This window comes from Prinia subflava, chromosome 4 (genome assembly GCF_021018805.1).
Source record: "Prinia subflava isolate CZ2003 ecotype Zambia chromosome 4, Cam_Psub_1.2, whole genome shotgun sequence".
NCBI lineage: Eukaryota > Metazoa > Chordata > Aves > Passeriformes > Cisticolidae > Prinia > Prinia subflava.
Window position 1 is genome coordinate 16,276,444 of NC_086250.1, and position 15,131 is coordinate 16,291,574.

The 15,131-nt window shown below is 36.4% G+C and overlaps 1 protein-coding gene across 4 annotated transcripts in view; it reads left to right on the forward strand.

Moving 5' to 3' along the window:
- The window catches only part of IPO8 (importin 8), a 48,816-nt gene that overhangs the window by 11,381 nt on the left and 22,304 nt on the right, over window positions 1–15,131 (forward strand). For all 4 annotated transcript variants that reach the window (XM_063395648.1, XM_063395650.1, XM_063395647.1 and 1 more), the window contains exons 3-14: window positions 468–624; window positions 1,902–2,060; window positions 3,016–3,172; window positions 4,460–4,549; window positions 4,946–5,040; window positions 5,612–5,696; window positions 7,620–7,754; window positions 8,560–8,659; window positions 10,280–10,356; window positions 11,620–11,736; window positions 13,975–14,064; window positions 14,701–14,866. In XM_063395648.1, the coding sequence (XP_063251718.1) occupies window positions 468–624; window positions 1,902–2,060; window positions 3,016–3,172; window positions 4,460–4,549; window positions 4,946–5,040; window positions 5,612–5,696; window positions 7,620–7,754; window positions 8,560–8,659; window positions 10,280–10,356; window positions 11,620–11,736; window positions 13,975–14,064; window positions 14,701–14,866 (1,428 nt within the window). The remainder of the gene's footprint in view (window positions 1–467; window positions 625–1,901; window positions 2,061–3,015; window positions 3,173–4,459; window positions 4,550–4,945; window positions 5,041–5,611; window positions 5,697–7,619; window positions 7,755–8,559; window positions 8,660–10,279; window positions 10,357–11,619; window positions 11,737–13,974; window positions 14,065–14,700; window positions 14,867–15,131) is intronic.

A 15,131-nucleotide genomic window follows, 5' to 3' on the forward strand; every position in this document is an offset into this window, starting at 1 on the left:
GCCACGTGCCAGTTTCATACTGGGCATTTCCCCAAGCAGAGTGTCCCATCTGTGTGTACAGTGATTTGTTTACATGAGCCTTCCAAAACTTCACTTACTGAGCTTGACTCGTTGTTTTAGGGATGAGTGAAAACACAGATAAGTACATTTTTGTTGGCTTTCTTAGAATGATGGGATATTATGTTAATGTGGAAGACTGCTGTAGTAAAGAAAGAACCTTGATAGATGCTGATGGAAATATTATCCTGTTCTGTTCTGATCTGGTGCTTGAGCCTGATCTTGTGTGAAATCATAAAAAAAATGTTTTTCTGACTCAGCTCTGCTCAGTGCCCATAATTGTTAACATTTCAGGTGGTGGTTTTCAGTTGCCTTTTCAACTCTTTGTTCTGCTTTTAGCTGTTCTACATGTGGAGCACTGGGCAATGTGTTATTAAGTTATTCTTTCTCTCCCCCCTGCCTGTACTCAGCTGCCATTTACCTGAAGAACATGGTGACACAGTACTGGCCGGACCGGGAGCCACCCCCCGGAGAAGCGGTTTTCCCCTTTAATATTCATGAGAATGATCGTCAGCAGATTCGGGACAACATTGTAGAAGGAATAATTCGTTCTCCTGACTTAGTGAGGTACCTCACACTGCACAGAAATGTTTCTATTGCTCAGGTTTTCACACCTGCCAGTCTGGGTGTTGGTAACTTGAGAATCTCAATGTTTTGGGAGATGAGACAAGTACTTTTTTTTTTGCAAAAGTAATAATAATCTGTTTACACTTTTTCATCTGTGCTTGTTTTTCAGAAAAGTAGTAACGTGGCAGCAAGCCCTGTGATGTGGTTTATCCTCTAAGGGTGCTGTTCAAAGTGTCTTGTAACACTTGCTGTAGTGACAGCCTGTCTGTTTGGCTGATTCAAGGCTGATAGATATAAAAGGCTGTCTGCAATATAGAATTAACCATTCAGGGAAACACTGTCCAGGATTGCTTTTTTCTAGTAGCCCTTTTTTTCTTAATTACTTTATCAATTTTTATGTGTAACCCCAATATTTAACTATGTATTTGGGTTCTTGATTTTAAGATATTAAAAGAATGAAGAATTGCAGTTCTGCTTTTGCTGGAAGAATAGTTAAGAATCACAGGCATACTACAGTTTATGATTGTTCACCCCTGTAACTAAAGTGAAGCCGACAGGATAGGAACTGATATTTACTGCAGGCTTTGTTTTTTCATTGCTTAAGCAGAACTAAAACTATTTCTCCATGGGTTTTCTAGTTCAGTGCTGCTCAGCTTTTTAGTCATACCTCAGTTAAGTCAACAAGTTCATCAGTTTAATCAACAGTTCTGCCCTACCTCACCATTGTGAGTGGCATCTAAAAGTACGTGGCAAGAGAGAAACAGTAAGATGTTCTTTAACTATTTGGCTCTGCCATATGCTTTGGAGGTTGAGAAAGTGGTGTTCTAGAAGAACCCAGGAAAATTGTAATTTCTTGAACCTGTGGCTTGGATCATAACACAGGCCATTATTCTTTGATGAAAACATACAAATTTGTGTTTTTGTGGTTGCCTTCAGCTTGAAAGGCAAGTATAAAGATTCATTTTCAAAGCACAAAACTATCTGGTTTTATGAGCAATTAATTCTTTTAAAATACTGCTTGATACATGTGAAGAGGGAGGAGGGAGAGAGAAAAGTAGCTAAAATGTTCTGAAATTACTTTATTCCTTAAAGTTAAATACTATCGGATTTTTTTCTTGCTTTTCCTCTGCTACTTCCTAGAACTCTCTCAGTGCTGTCAAAATATGTACAATACTTATGACATAATATAGATATTGTAGCCAATAAACCAAGATTTGGGATTTTTAATTTAAACACTATGCCACAATCTTATTCACTTTTTTTTTTCCCTGCACTAGAGCCCAGCTGACGATGTGCCTCCGTGCAATCATTAAACATGACTTCCCTGGCCACTGGACAGCTGTGGTAGACAAGATAGGATACTACCTGCAGTCTCCAAACAGTGGGAGCTGGCTTGGCAGCCTCCTGTGCCTCTATCAGCTGGTGAAGACTTACGAGTAAGCTGATGCCCATCGGTTAATGAGGAATTGGTACTTTCAGTCTAAGCTGATTACTGAAATTGCCGTTCTCACCAGCACTGGCAGTTCTGTAAGGGAATTCAGATAGAAAATGGGAATTAATAATTATCATATGCTTTCTTTCCTGCAAATAAATGAAAAATATTCATCATTTTCATATCATTAGTGAATTGGAAGCAGAGCTGCCAGCAATAATCTGTATGAATTTACTGAGACTTTTTTCTTGAGGCTTTGTACTTTTGATCTGGCAGTAAAAAAAAAATCCTTAGGTTTATAACTTCCTTTGTTTGAAGATACCTCATATTCTAGATGTATGAATGCAAATTATTTTGTGCTTTTATGTTATGAATGCAGTGCTGTCATTGTCATATGCTGCTATTGCATATCATTACCTGCACCATCTTCCTGGTAGTCTAAATCTACAAAGCACAAATTAGGAGCAGTGTAGTGGGGCTTATCACTCTTTTTTTTTTTTAATTGTCTGTTGTGAGAAACATATGTATAAACCACACAGAAAGAATGTAAATGGAGAAAGAGAATCTTTTCCAAAGCAAGGAATTGTCTTTCCCTTTCAATGGCTGTTCACTTCCATTTGTTCAGCACCCAACTTGGATTGTCATTGGTATGAACAGCAGAGAAATTCAAGTCCCTGCTCCTGTGAAGTGACAATTCAGTAAAAAACAGTAGTTCTTCTCAGTAACTGCCTTTGTGCAAGGCAACATTTGTTGTTTTCCATTTGTTATTTATAGGTATTTTCAGTGAATTTGCACAAAGGGTTCAAATGGGGGTTAGAGGAGGGGAGAGTGATTGAGTGAGTGCTGGATAGTCTTTTTTTGGGTTTTTTTTAGGGCACAGAAATTAATTGTTGGTGGGGAGTAGGCATTGCAGTCTCCAGTATGTAGATCCTGGACCAACATTTTTGTTTCCTTTGCAGGTACAAAAAGGCAGAGGAGCGAGATCCTCTCATAGCAGCCATGCAAATATTTTTGCCTCGGATTCAGCAGCAGATGATCCAGCTTCTGCCTGATAACTCCCATTACTCTGTACTGCTTCAGAAACAAATCTTAAAAATCTTCTATGCTCTTGTTCAGGTTGGCATCTGTGTAGAGGAGAAACAAACTTGTACTTTGCTAGGTGCAATGACCCCTTTCAGGACATTCAGAGGTGTGATTGAATAAGAATAACCTTTTGGGTGGGAAAAGTCATGTACAATAAACAGCTGTTACAGAAATAGGATATTTATAGATTTTTCTACTTTGAAGCTGGTCACATGATTGTGCAGATTAAATGTTTAATGAATGTAGGGTGCTTCTGCACATTGTATCTGTAAGCTCACTCTGTTGCTATTTTTATAAAGTTGCACATAGCCTGATATGAACTGCGTGAGTATCTAGACTGTGTGGTCGGCCTCTGAAAGTGTCAGTAATGAATATTGTAGTGTAATTGTCAAATACTGCACTTCACTAGGAGGCATTTCTCACTATCTGCTGAAAATTTGGCAGATATTATGTATTGAGGCCCATGCACTTCAGAGACACAAGTTTGGCTTTTACTGAGATGAGTTTGGTGATGGAGTACTTACAGAGAATCACAAACCAAACCAGATCCTTTATTAGGAACAGCCTGAGAATTCTTATTATGTATTAAAAAGCTAAAATAGTTTGTGACTAAATGGATGGAAAGTTTTAAAAATATCAGGATCCTAATTTTCTTTTCAATAGCTTGCCTGAATATTGTCTCTTTTCTTTGGATTTTGTTGAGAAGTGAGGTTTACTGGATAGTAGCTAGGTAGTAGTGAATCCCTAGGTTGGAAGAGACCTTCAAGATCATCAAGTCAACCCATGCCCTAACACCTCAACTAAACCATGGCACCAAATGCACATCAGTTTTCCTTTAAACGCATCCAGGGATGGTGACTCCACCACGTCCCTGGGCAGGCCATTCCAATACTTTATCACTCTTTCCATAAAAAACTTTTTCCTAATATCCAACCTGTACTTCCCTTGCTGCAGCTTAAGACTGTGTCCTCTTGTTCTCTCAGTAGTGAGTACATTTTACTTGCTAAAATGCTATTGGTTTGCTCAAACCCTGTAAAACTGATACTGTGGTCCTAAAAGGTACCTGGGCTGTTGTGAAGAAGAAAAACAGAGACTTGGCAAGTTCTTAGACCAAGGAACTTTCCTCAAATTCTGTCTGCTCTGAAATTCATCTTCAAATTGTATCGAGAGAGATGCAATTAGAGTAGTATTGATATGTAACCTAATTGGTTATAATTTTACTTAAAACCTCATCTTCCTTAGAATGTAATTACTGCAGAAAGCTCTGCCTTTTGCACAGAAAAATAGTATTTCATACCTGTGTCTTTTCCCTTACTGCAGTATGCATTGCCCCTCCAGTTGGTGAATAACCAGACCATGACTCAGTGGATGGAGATCTTCCGGACCATCATTGACAGGAATGTACCACTGGTGAGATTTAGCTTTGTAAAGACCTCTGATACTTGGGTGCTGGCATTTGAGGAACAGTCAGTGTAAAGATTTTCTAAGTGTTCTGTTCTTAAGATTCTTATCCTTGGATTTTTGAGCCAGAGTGATGTAGTATTCATGTGTATCTGAGAATCTGCATTTTTTAAAATATGCATAATTTTGAAAATTAAGTACAGGCATCATGTAAGTATTGCACATATACATTGTAATGACTAATTAAGATAATTGAAGGTTCCTGAGTGTATATAGCTGTTAACAGAATCAAAGCTTTAGTCCATGCTGTATGTTTCTATTAGTTTACTCAGCAAGTAATGTTTAAAGCATAATTGCTCTCAACAAATGACATAACTAATTTAAAACAAATGTGTTTGTTTCTAGGAGACTTTGCAAATTGATGAAGATGATAGACCAGAGCTGGTGTGGTGGAAATGCAAGAAGTGGGCATTGCATATTGTAGCTCGTCTCTTTGAACGGTAACAACCTGATTAAATGCTCAGTTTGGGTTACAAGTCTGTGCCTTTACTTGACAGCCAAGTAGAGAAGACAGTTTGATCAATTAAACAGCTTTTGGTCACTGGAAAGATTTTGCTGCTGCTCTCCTCTGCCTTGCACTGGCACAACCACTGGTCTCAGCTCTTAGTGAAATGATTTGACTCTCTTAAAGATGGCGAGGAGCCTGCCCCACAGGAAGAGTAAATCTATCTAACTACATATTTATTTTACTACACCCAGCTACAAGTGTTTATATTCTCAAACATAAAGGCAGGGGAGGAATTGAAAAGAAATCCATAAACATGGAAGCTTGTGACAAAAAGTCAGGCATGTTAACTTGAGTATGATATCTTACCCCTTAGGATAATTTAAGAAAAGAAAAGGGAAGTGAGGTGTTATAGGGGAAAGGATGGCTTAGAAGGAAGCTGTGGTAATGTTTTTCTTTGCTGATGCAAGACCACTCAGGGTCCCTTATGGTTTAGAAAATATTGTATTTTCCTGACACCATAGATTTCTCACAGTGTAAATATTTGTGTCCTTTTCCTTTTAAAGATATGGAAGTCCTGGAAATGTAACTAAAGAATACTTTGAATTCTCAGACTTCTTTTTAAAAACCTATGCTGTGGGCATACAACAGGTAAGGACAGTTAATATTTTATGAATTGCATTATTTTGACATGGAGAAATGTATTGCTTTTTAACAGTGTGCTTGTATCAAGGTTCATTTATTAAACAAAAACAAAGAGTCTGGCAAGTTTTCCTTCTAGTGGCTGAGAAGTTCTTTAGAACTCAGTGCCATACAGCTGAGGTATAATAACACAAGTTTTCAGCAACTCAAAAAACCCTGCAGGAAAACTCCCAGAAAAGGTGAGTGCTGATAAAATGATATTGTTGTTGTGTGTAAACACTCTAGATACAACTGAGAGGAACGCTTTTGGTGCAGAGGCCTCATTTCTTACAAGGGTGTATTTCCCGGCCTGTCTTTCCCATGTACTTTGTCTGCAAACAACTTAGGCACACTAATCCAGTGATACTGTGTTATTTCAGGAAGATACAAACAGATTAGAAGATGTCTGGAGAACAGCAATGAATGTTGTTTTGTATCTGGAAAGCATATTATGTGAAAATATAGCCTAAATTCACCACTTGTAAAGAAATTACTTTTGTTAGGGCATGCTAATTATTTATGTTTAACGTGGTGTGTGGAGAAAGTTCAGTTCTGATAAAGTTGCCAAACAAAATTACTTCTCTTCATCCAGTCTGACAACAGAATAGTTTATCCATCAGGAAGACCTAAGGAGGGGAATAGTTGTGGTAAGGCTGTAAATTAAATGAAAAGGGAAATAGCCCAATATCTGTTCTAAATTCCTTGCAATGTGTAACTCCGGAGTGGAAAAACAGACCCCCTTGGGCAGTTATAATTTGAAATACTTAAACTTTGTCTGTTAAGGTATTAAACTATTGCAGAGAGAACAGTTCAGGTTTCAAGATAAATGTATTGGATGATCAGCACATTTCTTCAACCTTTGGCTCTTAAATAGTGATTTATCATGATTCCTTGAAGGGTTAGTAAGTATTCTATTGTGAATATTCCATTACTGAGCCTTTGTTACTTATTCATCAGTTGGTAAGTGCTGACATTGTGCTATATTCTGTGTAAGATATAGACAATTCTTGTCTTTGGAGCATTTCGTATAAAAGACTTAATATCAAACTTAGTATTCCTAATGGAAGAGCTATATTCAAAATAAAATTTACTATAATGTTCTAAAGAATTACAAAGCAGAAGTGTTCTGCTGAAAGCATATGACTCAAATTTTTGTTATGCATTACCCTTGATTTTTATTGTTATTCCTGTATATGCCACTTCTTTACACTTACTAATAATTCACCTGCCATTAGTGCAGATTAGTAGCTTTGTGCTATGATTATTTCTTAGTTGAGGTAACTTTTATACCAGGGCAGCTTTGTGTGACAGAGTTTGCAATAGCATGCCAGGTGATACTATCTGATGGTTACTAGAGGTAATTGAGGTTAAGGGGTTTGCAGCTCTTCTGATTCAGAGGCTTAGGTGAACCTATTTTTCTTTCCTGGTTTAGTATTTCTATTCCCATCACTGTTCTTCCAAAGTAATTTGTCTTCTTTAGGGACCTGTCATTAGATATGAATGCAGACACCACTTAGCAGGTATAGAAGCCACCAGTTTGAAAATCTCACGGTGTCTTTTCCTTACCCATTCCAAATTTAGCTGAGGCCTCTGTAAACTGTGAGCCTCTCACTACTGAAGTATATCTTTTGCTTATAATCACAAGTGATCACATGGTAGGGCTTGTAGTAAAGATGGACGTGTGCATAAATGTTTGCAGGATTAGAACCTTGATATTTAAATTCTTTATGATTTTTGGATCAAAGGCATTATAATGATTTCTAATGCTAGAACATCTGCGGTAAAACTACTTTATCTGTTCATGTATATTCACTAAGGAAGTGCACTGCATGTTTATGCATGAAACAGAATTTTTAGTCTTCATTTAAAAATACCAATTTGTCACTTCTTTAGGTTCTCTTAAGAATCTTAGACCAGTACAGGCAAAAGGACTATGTTGCGCCACGTGTTCTTCAGCAAACGTTGAATTACCTGAACCAAGGGGTGATTCACTCTATAACATGGAAGCAGATGAAGCCACACATACAGGTCAGTGCTTAAAACCCAGTCATAAAAATGCATGTCATCAGAGGGATTAAAAACATCCCCCAGTCCCCCAAGTTTTGTGTTTTTAAAGAATGTTTCATGAATCATTCAGCAATCGATCTGGAAAATTAAATAGCATTTCTACACAAATTGGTTGTGTTTTGCAATATATTGCAGATAATGTTAACTCAATCAATGATTCTGTTCCAAAAGTTCTTAATTTTTCTGCTAGAAAGTTATAGTGTTCTGGCTTTTATTGGTTACCGGTGTTCAGAATTGTCATAGATTTTTGATTGTAGTGCAAAGATAGTGTACAAAGAGAACAATCATCAAGAGGAGCTAAACCCTTTTTTAAGGACATGTTTTATAAGTGAATTAAAAAACAAATGAAAAGTGATTTTTCTGGTGTTTTGTTTTGTTATATCATAACATCCCTTTTGTAGTTAGTTAATTCCATGACTTTTAAGGCGAAAGACTCTGAAATCCATTGCTGTTTATGTATTGCATTGGTGATTTCCTTCTGCAGAATGTAATATTCTGCTGTGTACCCAATATGTCCTGAAGTGTATTTTGTGCATGGTAATGTAATAGTATAAAGATAGATTGTATAATTACTACTGCTGTTTCAAAGCAAAACCACCTATAATACTGTGAATTTGTTTCTGGTAGACAAAATAAAAGAGTGCTGCTTAAAGGAATGTAACTCTCTAGAAAAAATAAGTCTAATAAATTAGTACCTAGTGGAGGGCAGCTGTACTGGAATTTGATTTTATGTGTACTTACATGTATTTGGGTTTCCTAAAACTAGACTATAACAGAAGAGGTGATATTCTCTCTGATGTGCTACAAAGATGAGGATGAGGAGCTCTGGCAAGAGGATCCATATGAGTATATCCGCATGAAATTTGGTAATTTGGCTTTATTTTTCCCTTTTGTCATAACTGTACCCTGTAGTTCCAGTGGCATGGCCTCTGTAATGTCTCTCTTCACCTCAACAATACAAAGAAGAAAACTTTTCTTAAATCTCACCAATTTGTAGTTAGAAGCAGGTGGTGGTTCAAGTGAGTTTGGGCCATTTGGCTGGGAGCTTTGAACTACATGATTCTCTGAGAGTTTTTTTCTGCTTCACATGTTCTCAGAGAGCCCAGAGAGACTGGCGTGCTCCCCTGTTAGTGCCCTTTTCAGAACCCTGACCTGCAGCTGTGCCAGCAGGTTCCTGCAGCTCTCGCTTTGGCCAGCAGAGGCCTGACTGACTCTTTCCTGTTGAAAACTCTCAGTGCCTTCAGCATTTTTCTACCACTTACTACTGCTCAATTGTAAGATAATTATATATATATATATATATGCTTTCAAAAGACACAGTGCAAAATCTTGGGAATAACACATAGGTCCATCTTATGAATAATTACATTTATTAAAAGAGTCATGTCACTGAAAAGGAGAAGTGTACTTTAAAAGTACAGCAATTTTAGCTGGAAAACTCCTGCAAGCCAGGCACCACAGAGATATATGTGCAGCTTTTGGGGAAAAAAAGAATTTAAATATTCATAGAATAATTAATATTTAAAAATTAAAAATAATAATTACAGTATGGTGTTGATCACTAGGGTATAAATACATCCTTGATTTTTGGTGAGTGAATTCTGTTCTTTCTGTGTAAGTCGTGAATCTTATTTTTATGTGTAACTGAGGCAATTAAGTACAGATTCAGATTGTATCATGGAAGGTAAAAAACCACTCAAAGTACAATACACTCAAATGTCAAAGTACATTAAATGGAAGTTTAGTGAGGCACTTTTTTGTTTGGAACAAGAATTCCAGTGGTCTGGTAGTATTTCCTAATGATGTTTTATCTTAAAGTTTTCAGGAAAAGTTGGTGTGTAATTTGAGTCACATATTAAGATAGTGCTTTAAGATCTGATAGTTTGATTCAATTTGTGTGAGGGTGTTTGGATTAAAACATGTTTGCAGCACAGATCTTTTTTTTCAAGATATAAATTATACTTTCAATATGAACAGATGCGGTTTAGTTGCAATGAATGAAAAGAAAAAACTTGACCTTTCAGCAGATATAAAACTACTCCAGATCTAAGTAGATTTTATGTACAAAAAGTTTCCCATGAGGTTTTAATAAAATCAAATCAAATGTGTACACGTGGTATACAGATGGTACTGGAGTGTATTGTTGTTTTTCCTATGGGGTTTTAATTTTAAAAAGAGGCAGAATTTTTCATCACTTGTATATGGTCTCAAAAGAGCTAATGAATAAATAGCATATTCTTAATTAAGGGAATGAAGAGTGGCAGTGGATTTGGAAGGCAAAAGAAGTAAGGTGTGTGACATAAGCTTGGGTCTGACTCTTTAATCACAAAATGAAGACAATCATGTCAATATTTTTGAAGTTATATATTCATCCAGATTTTGTGCTAGCCTAAAACTAAGATGGTTTTTTAAAATTTTTAAATTTATAAAAAATTTATGATTCAGAAAAGAATTTTTTCATGCTTTTTTTCCTCCCCATTTTTTAGATGTGTTTGAGGACTATGCATCCACAACAACAGCAGCACAGAATCTCCTTTACACTGCTGCCAAGAAGAGAAAAGAGGTATGAAACTAGTGGCTTTTAATTATTTGAATTTTTCTTAATAATGTTATTTTCCCCTTGTATTTGAAGATGCTACAGGAAGCTAATCTTGAAAAATATACTTGCTGCTACATAGTCAAATGTTTCCTGGCTGAATGCTAGCAATTTGAAGAGAGTTAAAATATGGTGTGTATAAATATTAAGTGGATTCTTCTTGCAGGTTTAAAATGCTTCTGCCAGATACAAAATGGGTTGGAATAGATGTATTGGAATAGATTTGCCCAGTTTTACAAACAGCCTCTGTCACAGCTGTTCTCAGCATCACAAACTGTAGGAGGAAAAGTGGACCTTATCCTTATTAATTTTCACTGATGCTATTTAAAATCCTCCTTAACAGCAATGAAGTTAGCAAGGACAAAACCCATTTCCTGCAGGTACTCTTTAAATGAGGATGTAACTTTTAAGATGTAGATCTTCCTGTATTTACAGTGACCTGTACAAAAATACCCAGGCAAGCCCTGGAAAGTGCAGTTGCCTAAAATGGCAAATGTTTTTCTAGGTTCCATTTTAACATCCAGTAATCATGGAGCTCCATTTCCAGGTGGATTTTCAGAGGAGAACGCAGTCTTTATATTAGGTGGAATATGGCCTTTCTACTTTTTTATTGTCAAAACAGTTCTTGTCCACTGATCTTCCTTCTCATTTTCATAATTTGTATTTATACCATCAAAGTGGTGTGTTGGAAAAAGACATAATGGATGTGGAAATCACATTCAGCCACTGGTTTTACCAAGAAACTTTTCTAAGTCTAGTCAGCTCTAGAAACAACTGCCAAAATCAATAGATCAAATTAAGTTAATGATATTTTAGTCCAAGCTCTCCTTGAAAATATATATGTATTTTCGTACATATATGTACACACATATGTGTTTATATTTCTGTGTGAGACAAGCCAGAAAAGAACTTAAGGAAAAAAGTGGGTGAGGTGATGTTTGAGCCTCTTAATTCTCATCACCTTTTTTGATTTGTCTCAAGACAGTAACAAAAATACCTTACTTGCTATTAGTCATGTGAAATTTCAAGGAGAATTATCTGATTTTGACCAGTTTGGCTGAAAGGTTGAAAATTCCAAAGTTTTACACTTTAACTATTGAAAGATGCTACATTTAGTACCTCACATTGCTTTGGCCAAGACAAAATTTCTTGAAAATGTCAATAATTTTTTAAACAATGCCATTAAAAAAACTTGACTAAAGGGGTTTGTGTGCTTTCTGTCCTGCATAGGTATTACCAAAAATGATGGCATATTGCTACCAGATTCTGACAGAGCCAAACATTGATCCAAGGAAAAAAGATGGAGCTTTGCATGTTATAGGATCCCTAGCAGATATTCTACTAAAAGTAAGTGGGTAAAGAAATGAAAAAAAGTTTTCAATTCTTGCTGTCAACTGTGATTTAAAATAAAATAGTCTTATTTTATAAAGTATGACTAGCCCTTAGCCATATTTATAAAGTCTGTAGAGAAATTGCACTCTGATTGCAATCACAATATGAGAGTCTATTTAAAAATATTAACATTCTTTTCTGGTTTTTATATCACAATGTTGTACACAGATTTTCCTTCTCATGTTTTTCCAAAGCTCTGTTTGTTTGTTACACAACAGTCCCTTGGTCCCCTCCTGCTTCACTAGTAAAATGGAAGTGTTAAGAAAGCAAACATTCATTCCATCAGCAACATTGCCTACGATTCTTTATGAAATTCCCCAACAGCCTGCACTGTTATGGGCTTCTTCTGGTTGTAGGAAAAGCTTTACTTAACATGTTACAGGAATGTTCTGTCTAGCTTTCCAACTTTTTCACTCTTCAATATGTGGCTTTAAGTCATATTTCATTTGCCAGTTGGGAGTTTTGAAAAAACGCTGGAAGGAACAAACAGCCTTCCTCCATTTTTTCATAGACAGCATCTTCAGAAATTTGGTTATTTTTCTGGAATCTGAATGCAAATTTAATGCACACTGCTGCTCTCTAATTGATATTGATTACAGTTTTCCTGGTGCTTTTTTAGATGATGGAGTCCAATATATGCCTTTGCTCCATGTGACAAGTAATTACCAAAACATTATCACTTCTGGCATGAGAATGGTGATCTTGTGCTGGAGGCTTCTTTTAAAAAGTAATTTACTATATTTTATCTGAATTGTCTCACTATGCAGGATCTGTCTTCATATTATGAGCAATATCTTACCAACATTTACCATCTGTTTTTTACCAGTCTATTTTCTGATCTTAATCCTGAAACATCAGTAACTTCTGCAGAATTTTTGTAGATTATTTTGGATTGTAATTGCTCTTCCTCATGCTGGAGTATAACAGTGAAAGAGGATGACATTGTGTTGTGAGGAGACTTTCATATTAACATATTTATCTCTGTCCTGAGGGAAAAAAAAAGGGGATTTATTCCAGTATTCTGCTCCTATTTGAAATTTTCAGTCGTGAAATGTGAGGTTATATTGTACTTTATAAAAGAGTAATAACCCCAAACAACTGCAGACCCCTTGAAAATTTGAATTTTTTACGTTTGGAATTTGACACATTGAAACATCTGTTTCCATATAAAATCCTGGATTTGTAAGTGCTTTCTGGCTCTTGAGCTGACTGAGATACAGGGTCTAAGGACTCACAGACACAATGGTCCAGCCTGAGCCACCTGGGTCCCCACAGCAGGTCCAGTTCAATGCCTCCAGACTTCTGGCCAGTGTGCACAAAGGAACAGTAATTTCCTTTTTCTCTCTTTTTTCTCTGCCCGGTCCTTCATCCAGCTGGTGAAGGGGGGGAATGAGTGTGGAAAAAATGCTGCATTGGTGAAATAAAGTGTGATCACATAAGATACATGTTGTATTGAGTGTCCCATTTCACCCTCTTCTGTCTTAGCCACTGAATCATTCCTTTGGATGGTAACAGCATCCCTAGCATGTATCTTTTCTCTTATTCTGGGACTGTAAGGGAAGTCTCAGATCTCCGTGCGGGTTCTAGCTTCCTGTGAGCATCTTGGGATTTGCTAAGGTTGGAATAATGAAGAGTAACTCTCATCCAGTATCCTTCTCCAGCTAAGGAAATTTCTGTCACAAAGCAATTATCTGCATCCATTAATAAATACGAAAAAAGATGGGATTTGTTGATATAGTGTCCAAAATAGTAAGTTTTGATACTTAGAGCAACAGCAGGTCATTTGAAACTCAGATCTGTTACATACTAAGCTCATATTTATCTTCAGGTATGTATATACTCCTTTGTAGGAAGAATGGAATTACTAGGTTATTGATCCTGTTAGTTTTTAAGAAAAATCATCTGGAATTATTTGTCTTAATTAACATGAAAATTCCAATTTAGATGTTGTAATGAATAATGCCAAGCTGAATATTATATTTACAATTCTTTCTCTTACTGGTTTTGAACTTGCTGTACTTTTGGGTTGGTTCTATTCAAGGTAAGGGATCCAGTTCTCTTTGTGGGAGGATATCTTTATTATATAGACAAATAACTGTATTTCCCACGGTTGATATTTGAAACGCATAATGGGTTAGAAAGAAGTATGTAAAATGAATGCTCTCCAAAATTAACTTTTCCTTACTCCAACAGAAGAGTGTCTTCAAGGATCAAATGGAGCTGATGTTACAGAATCACGTGTTTCCCTTGTTCATGTCTAACCTGGGATACCTCAGAGCTCGTGTAAGTTCACCTGTTACATCAATTCCAGTATTTGCCAGGGTTCCTTCCTTTGCAGTTCGATTTCATTCTGAATGCTACTGAAAGAAATTAGGTACATGCATAGTAGAATTTAAAATAACATTCTTGTGCAGTATTCTTTCATAGTTTTGATTTAAAAATGCTTTTTCTGTTAAATGGAGGGTCTGTGTTTTATTAATGTTCACCTCTTCAGTCAAAGTTGAGAATTTGAGCAGCAATTGTGGCCATTTTTCATTAGCAGAGATGGCTGTGAAAAGTAGGCAGGATTTCCACAAGTAGGTAACGTCAATTTGAGTTGCTTGAAGAAAATCCCCAAGTCCCAATATCAGTCATGGACAAACAGTTTTCATTGTTTTTTTCTGATTTTATTTCCCCCAGAAGGACCAAAGCTATGAATGCAAATTATGTGCACACTGAATTTATTGGAGTTTGGGAAAGTGTAATAAAGAACTGCTTGAGTGCAATGACTGTGTTACATTTAATGAAAGAACACAACAATAATTAAGTGGGGAAAAAAGAAGCAGTGCATGCACACAGGGAGATAGCATTGGTTTTGACTCAGTTAAAAATGCTTAAAATTGGCATAGTCCCTAGCTTGCTTCTCTTTTTGCCTTGCAGTCCTGTTGGGTACTTCATTCATTCAGTGCTCTGAAATTTCACAATGAGCTGAACTTGAGGAATGCAGTAGAGCTGGCAAAGAAGAGCCTGATTGATGATAAGGAGATGCCTGTCAAAGTAGAAGCAGCCATAGCCCTTCAGACCTTAATAAGCAACCAAGAGCAAGGTATGTGACAGTGATTCATCAGCTGTGTACACCGATCTATTGATTTTTTGTCAAGATGAGGAGGTTGGTGCAGATTTATCTAAACATTTCTGTCATTTCAGACATAGAATTCAGAATATTTTATCATGTTTAGACAGATTCACCTTGCTCATTACATCCCAGAATTCCGACTTCAAGTTTTTTATAGCACAAAATAAGTTAGAATCAGCATGCTTGTTTTAATAAAGTAAATATCACCCATCTTTGGCTTTTTTTAGTGAAGTTA